Genomic DNA, 7,202 nt, shown 5'->3' on the forward strand with positions numbered 1-7,202 from the left:
CCAATAGAGTTCGAGGCCAGCTCGGAGCCTGTGTTTGTCTTTGCCTCTGTTCTATGTTAACGCATTGAATGTCTGCCTTGTATGTGTGTATAATGTGATCCGCGGGATATAAATACCGTAACTTAAAAAATAAATAAAAATAAACACGGTGGATCTGCAATTGGCTAAGAACACAGGAACACGCCAGGCCAAGAACAGACAGAAATCAATTATTATTATGATGATGATGATTGACATTTTTGGCTAACGGAGGCGGGGACGGGCCCCACACGACTTGCCGAAATGCATCACGTGGATCCCGTGTTCCGCGCCGATTGGCGTGTCCGGAGTGTGGTTTCGGACGCTTCCCGGGCGGGAAAGGAGTGAGGGGCGGAGCCAGATCCACCTTGACAACAGTATCCTGGGAATTGTCGTTTGCAGATTGCTCTCTTGCATTGCTTCGATACCGTTGCAAAAATATTGCTCTCTTGCATGGCTGCAATACAGCTGCAAGGAAGTTGCAAACACATCGCTCTCTTGTGTTGCTGCAATACAGTAAGAATTTCCAAACACACCCCTCTCTTGCATGGTTGCAAACACATCGCTCTCTTGCATCGCTGCAATGCAGTCGCAAGGAAGTTGCAAACACATCCCTCTCTTGCATTGCCGCAACACAGTCGCAAAGAATTTCCAAGCACATCCCTCTTGCATCACTGCAATGCAGTCGCAAGGAAGTTGCAAACACATCCCTCATTTGCATGGTTGCAAGCATATCACTCTCTTGCATTGTTGCAATACAGTAAGAATTTGCAAACACATCCCTCTCTTGCATGGTTGCAAACCTATTGCTCTCTTGCATCGCTGCAATGCAGTCGCAAGGAAGTTGCAAACATATCCCTCTCCTGCATTGTTGCAAACCTATTGCTCTCTTGCATCACTGCAATACAGTTGCAAGGAAGTTGCAAAGACATCGCTCTCTTGCATGGTTGCAAACCTATCGCTCTCTTGTGTTGCTGCAATACAGTTGCAAACATATTGTTGCAAGCATATCGCTCTCTTGCATGGTTGCAAACACATTGCTCTCTTGCATCACTGCAATACAGTTGCAAGGAAGTTGCAAACACATCGCTCTCTTGCATCGCTGCAATACAGTTGCAAACATATTGTTGCAAACACATCCCTCTCTTGCATGGTTGCAAACACATCGCTCTCTTGCATCACTGCAATACAGTCGCAAGGAAGTTGCAAACACATCTCTCATTTGCATTGTTGCAAACCTATTGCTCTCTTGTGCTGCTGCAATACAGTTGCAAACATATTGTTGCAAGCATATCGCTCTCTTGCATGGTTGCAAACACATCCCTCTCTGGCACCACTGCAATACAGTCGCAAGGAAGTTGCAAACACATTGCTCTCTTGCATTGTTGCAAACACATCCCTCTCTTGCATTGCTGCAATGCAGTCGCAAGGAAGTTGCAAACATATCCCTCTCTTGCATTGCTGCAACAGTTGCAAAGAATTTCCAAGCACATCCCTCTTGCACTGTTGCAAACCTATTGCTCTCTTGCATTGCTGCAATACAGTTGCAAGGAAGTTGCAAACACATCCCTCGCTTGCATCGCAGCAATGCAGTCGTAAGGAAGTTGAAAACATATCCCTCTCTTGCATGGTTGCAATACAGTAAGAATTTGCAAACACACCCCTCTCTTGCATGGTTGCAAACCTATTGCTCTCTTGAGTTGCTGCAATACAGTTGCAAACATATTGCTGCAAGCATATCCCTCTCTTGCATGGTTGCAATACAGTAAGAATTTCCAAACACGCCCCTCTCTTGCATGGTTGCAAACACATCCCTCTCTTGCATGGTTGCAATAATGCTGTGAGGAAGCTGCAAGGAGATCACTCCCTGGCTTTCTCAAGGCGGGGATTGGACTCTGGAGTGCGTTTTTAAAGCCGAAAAGGGGCAAAGCGACAAATGGACACAAGTCCTGTCCTTGGCACACGTCAGGAAAACGATTCCTTTTCCTTTGGGAGTGAACGAGTGGCAGGGAAAAAAAAGAAGCTGGAAGAGTTGTGTGTTTCCTTCGAAGGAGGGGCGAGGACGCTCTTAAAGGGACGGCGCTGGGAAGAGGAGGAGGAGGAGGAGGAGGTTGAGTTACCCCAAAGGACGTGGTGCTGCTTCTTCTTCTTCCCGTGGTTCCGGTCCGGCCCAGCTCCGTTCACTGCAGAGGAGAGACCTTCAAGGGGATCATGATGCGGGACTCCATCTCCTGGATCAGCGGCACTGCCAAGGAACAAAATAAGCATGGAGACACAGGCAGAGACCATATATGCTGGAGGATTGTTATTATGATTATTATTAATGCATGTGCATATATGGATAGCCTTGCATTTACATCCCTCTCCTCGTATATTTCCAGGTATAGAAATAATAGAGAAAAATAATACATGTAATAATACCAACAATAATAGAGAAAAATAATACATGTAATAATACCAACAATAGAGAAAAATAATACATGTAATAATACCAACAATAATAGAGAAAAATAATACATGTAATAATACCAACAATAATAGGGAAAATTAATAAATGTAATAATACCAATAATAATAGAGAAAAATAATACATGAAATAATACCAACAATAATAGAGAAAAATAATACATGTAATAATACCAACAATAATAGAGAAAAATAATAAATGTAATAATACCAACAATAATAGGGAAAAATAATAAATGTAATAATACCAACAATAATAGAGAAAAATAATAAATGTAATAATACCAAAAATAATACATGTAATAATACCAACAATAATAGAGAAAAATAATAAATGTAATAATACCAAAAATAATAAATGTAATAATACCAACAATAATAGAGGAAAAATAATAAATGTAATAATACCAACAATAATAGAGAAAAATAATAAATGTAATAATACCAACAATAATAGAGAAAAATAATACATGTAATAATACCAACAATAATAGAGAAAAATAATAAATGTAATAATACCAACAATAATAGAGAAAAATAATAAATGTAATAATACCAACAATAATAGGGAAAAACAATACATGTAATAATACCAACAATAATAGAGGAAAAATAATAAATGTAATAATACCAATAATAATAGAGAAAAATAATACATTTAATAATACCAACAATAATAAATGTAATAATACCAAAAATAATACATGTAATAATACCAACAATAATAGAGGAAAAATAATAAATGTAATAATACCAAAAATAATACATGTAATAATACCAACAACAATAGAGGAAAAATAATACATGTAATAATACCAAAAATAATACATGTAATAATACAGGGGCACTGCCAGGGAAGGGAGGAACAAAATAAGCATGGAGACACAGGCATCTATACCTGCCCAGGTATTAATAATAATATGACTCCTCCTCCTACTGTCGGCCCTTTGTTCCCCTGTGGGACTCACCGGTGTAGTAGACGAGCTCGTCCCATCCGGGCTTGTGCCAGGCGGCGTTGCGGATGTCCTCGCGCGTCTGGAGGTCTTTGTAGGCTGGAGAAACACAAGGAAAGGCTTTGGAAGGGCCATCGATATCGACTCCATCTATCCACCCCTTCAACCCCATGACAGAAGGTCACCCCCATCATCCTCCCCATCATCCTCCCCTGCTCACCCCAGAGGTGGTGCACCATGTAGAGCTGTCCGATCTGGGAGAAGAAGCCGCCCACCGCCTCCTTGTCGTCCTGGCGGAAGCCGATGGCCCGCGCCCTAGAAATAAGCAACAAAATAAGCACAAGGCAAGGATTTTATATGTCTAGATATATAAAAAGGCCATGGACCGGGGGCCGAGAAAGAAGCAACAAAACTCAATGCCCCAGAACCACCCAACTTGGCAACACAACCCACCACAACCCTAGGTCCCGACAACAAAAGGAAAAGGAAAATAAAGTCCTGCCAGTTAGAAGGCTAAGCTCCGCCCACTTGGTCTGCTGCCAGTTGGAAGGCTAAGCTCCACTTAGTCTGCTGAAAGTTGGAAGGCTAAGCTCCACTTGGTCTGCTGAAAGTTGGAAGGCTAAGCTCCACTTGGTCTTCTGCCAGTTAGAAGGCTAAGCTCTGCCCACTTGGTCTGCTGCCAGTTAGAAGGCTAAGCTCTGCCCACTTGGTCTGCTGCCAGTTGTAAGGCTAAGCTCCACTTGGTCTGCTGAAAGTTGGAAGGCTATGCTCCACTTGGTCTGCTGCCAGTTAGAAGGCTAAGCTCTGCCCACTTCGTCTGCTGCCAGTTAGAAGGCTAAACTCCGCCCACTTGGTCTGCTGTCAGTTAGAAGGCTAAGCTCCACTTAGTCTGCTGAAAGTTGGAAGGCTAAGCTCCACTTGGTCTGCTGAAAGTTGGAAGGCTAAGCTCCACTCGGTCTTCTGCCAGTTAGAAGGCTAAGCTCCACTTAGTCTGCTGAAAGTTGGAAGGCTAAGCTCCACTTGGTCTTCTGCCAGTTAGAAGGCTAAGCTCTGCCCACTTGGTCTGCTGCCAGTTGTAAGGCTAAACTCCACTTGGTCTGCTGAAAGTTGGAAGGCTATGCTCCACTTGGTCTGCTGCCAGTTAGAAGGCTAAGCTCTGCCCACTTGGTCTGCTGCCAGTTAGAAGGCTAAACTCCGCCCACTTGGTCTGCTGCCAGTTAGAAGGCTAAGCTCCAATTGGTCTGCTGAAAGTTGGAAGGCTAAGCTCCACTTGGTCTGCTGCCAGTTAGAAGGCTAAGCTCCACTTGGTCTGCTGAAAGTTGTAAGGCTAAGCTCCACTTGGTCTGCTGAAAGTTGTAAGGCTAAGCTCCACTTGGTCTGCTGAAAGTTGGAAGGCTAAGCTCCACTTGGTCTGCTGAAAGTTGGAAGGTTAAGCTCCACTTGGTCTGCTGCCAGTGAGAAGGCGAAGCTCCGCCCACTTGGTCTCCTAGCAACCCACTCAGCCCAGGGTCTCTTCAACTAGGCTTTTTCCAACAACTACCACCAATTCCTCAATAGTATATTCCATTCTTCACCACTGCAACGCGTGGCCGGGCACAGCTACATCTGAGGAAAGGAGGCTGAATCGAGCATGCTCTCCTTTAAGAAAGCCCAAGCCCAAAGGCGGCAGCAACGGGAGGCCGACTCACCAGTAGTTGCCCCACTCGATCATGGTTCCGGGCTGAAAGGAAGACAGAAAGAAGCCTTAGACTCCCACAAAGTATCCAAGGGAGACAACACCGCTGTTGAGACAGATCTCGGGGAGAGACACGTCTGGCGCTCACCCGCAGCTGGTAGGAGCGGAGCTCGTAGATGTTGGGCCCCGGCCGCGGGACGGGCTCGTTCCAGAAGCTGAACTCCAGGAGAAGCTGGTTCTTGCGCGAGAGCAGCATCCCGTTGCGGGCCTTGCGGAACTCCGTGAAGACCTGACAGGACAACACCATCATCATCATCATTATTTTATTATGACACAGCAAACAAGATAGACATGCTGGATCTCGTATCACAAAATCACAAGTCGAACACTTCCCAAGTGTCTAGGACTGTGTGATGTATTTTCGGATGATGCGTGCACGTCCCAGTAGGGTGGCCTTTTGCAGTTCGCAGTGCTAAAAATTCGGACAGTGTTGGTCAGAGACTGTGTTTCAGTTTCTTTTTTCCCACACAGCTTCAGGTCATCCATGTACATTATTATTATTATTGGGGAAAGAGGAATATAAATGAATACCAAGCTATAGTAGTAGCTGCGTCTCACTCTGCAGATTGCTTTGGCCTATTATTATTATTATTATTATTATTATTATTATTATTATTATTATTACTGTAGCATGATTCTTGGGGAAAGCCGAGGGAGAGGAAGCGGGGGCCTCACCTTGTCGTGCCGGAGCTTGTTCATGACCTCGGTCAGGGCCGGGTAGCCTCCCTCGTAGCGCCAGAGGTGGACTGGGGAGAGGAAGAGCGGGGTCTTGTTAAGGCCGGACCCTCTTTGGGTTGGCTGTCTTTGTGTTTGTGGTCCTCCCACCCCTTCCCATCGCACAGAAAAGAGGGATGCGTAGCCTACCGGCCTGGTCTTGCTCCCCGTACCACGTGTTCCAGGTCCCCACCAGCGTGCACGGGTAGTCCTTCCCCTCGTGGATGCCCGGAAGCACCTCTTGGCTGGGAAAGGGAGGAAGGAAGGAAGGGTCAATTTTTGGTTTACAGATGTTATGTTTAATTGTGTGTTTGTGTTTTAAAAGGGTGAAACTGAAGAAGTGCAGCGTTTAAAAAAAGGAGAGTCAGTCTGTGCTCTGATGAGGCACAGGGAAGACTGATCCTGGTTGAGAGGATCAAGGGAGACTCAAATGGAGAAGTGGGCGGAAGTGTGGAGAACAGGAAGGCACTGTGTTTTAAAAGGGTGAGTATTGCAGTTATTGCTTCTCTGCGCTCAGAGGCTGGTTGCCATGGAGAAGTGGGCGGAGCCAACTGCCGTCTTTTGCTGAAGAAGTGCAGCGTTTAAAAAAAGGAGAGTCAGTCTGTGCTCTGATGAGGCACAGGGAAGACTGATCCTGGTTGAGAGGATCAAGGGAGACTCAAATGGAGAAGTGGGCGGAAGTGTGGAGAACAGGAGGGCACTGTGTTTTAAAAGGGTGAGTATTGCAGTTATTGCTTCTCTGCACTCAGAGGCTGGTTGCCATGGAGAAGTGGGCGGAGCCAACTGCCGTCTTTTGCTGAAGAAGTGCAGCGTTTAAAAAAAGGAGAGTCAGTCTGTGCTCTGATGAGGCACAGGGAAGACTGATCCTGGTTGAGAGGATCAAGGGAGACTCAAATGGAGAAGTGGGCGGAAGTGTGGAGAACAGGAGGGCACTGTGTTTTAAAAGGGTGAGTATTGCAGTTATTGCTTCTCTGCGCTCAGAGGCTGGTTGCCATGGAGAAGTGGGCGGAGCCAACTGCCGTCTTTTGCTGGAGAAGTGCAGAGTTTTAAAAAAGGATAGTCTGTGCTCTGATGAGGCACAGGGAAGACTGATCCTGGTTGAGAAGATCAAGGGAGACTCAAATGGAGAAGTGGGCGGAAGTGTGGAGAACAGGAGGGCACTGTGTTTTAAAAGGGTGAGTATTGCAGTTATTGCTTCTCTGCACTTAAGAGGCTGGTTGCCATGGAGAAGTGGGCGGAGCCAAGTGCCGTTTTTGCTAGAGAAGTGCAGCGTTTAAAAAAAGGAGAGTCAGTCTGTGCTCTGATGAGGCACAGGG

The 7,202-nt window shown here is 45.6% G+C and overlaps 1 protein-coding gene across 2 annotated transcripts in view; it reads right to left on the reverse strand.

The window, feature by feature from the left end:
- Positions 1 to 346: 346 nt before the first annotated feature.
- Positions 347 to 7,202, reverse strand: part of nipsnap2 (nipsnap homolog 2) — an 11,524-nt gene continuing 4,668 nt past the window's right edge. Inside the window, exons 4-11 of one of the 2 annotated variants that reach the window (XR_010000299.1) lie at positions 6,037 to 6,131; positions 5,848 to 5,918; positions 5,261 to 5,401; positions 5,126 to 5,157; positions 3,658 to 3,752; positions 3,453 to 3,536; positions 2,139 to 2,263; positions 347 to 486 (exon numbers count right to left, since the gene is read on the reverse strand). Coding sequence is in view for 1 of the 2 variants with exons in the window: in XM_062960504.1 (XP_062816574.1) it covers positions 2,199 to 2,263; positions 3,453 to 3,536; positions 3,658 to 3,752; positions 5,126 to 5,157; positions 5,261 to 5,401; positions 5,848 to 5,918; positions 6,037 to 6,131 (583 nt within the window). In the remaining variant the exon portion in view is untranslated. Of the gene's footprint in view, positions 487 to 1,921; positions 2,264 to 3,452; positions 3,537 to 3,657; positions 3,753 to 5,125; positions 5,158 to 5,260; positions 5,402 to 5,847; positions 5,919 to 6,036; positions 6,132 to 7,202 lie in introns of those variants that run through there. The other variant, XM_062960504.1, reaches the window with a different exon arrangement.

The sequence above is a fragment of the Anolis carolinensis genome, unplaced genomic scaffold, assembly GCF_035594765.1.
Source record: "Anolis carolinensis isolate JA03-04 unplaced genomic scaffold, rAnoCar3.1.pri scaffold_7, whole genome shotgun sequence".
NCBI classification, from domain to species: domain Eukaryota; kingdom Metazoa; phylum Chordata; class Lepidosauria; order Squamata; family Dactyloidae; genus Anolis; species Anolis carolinensis.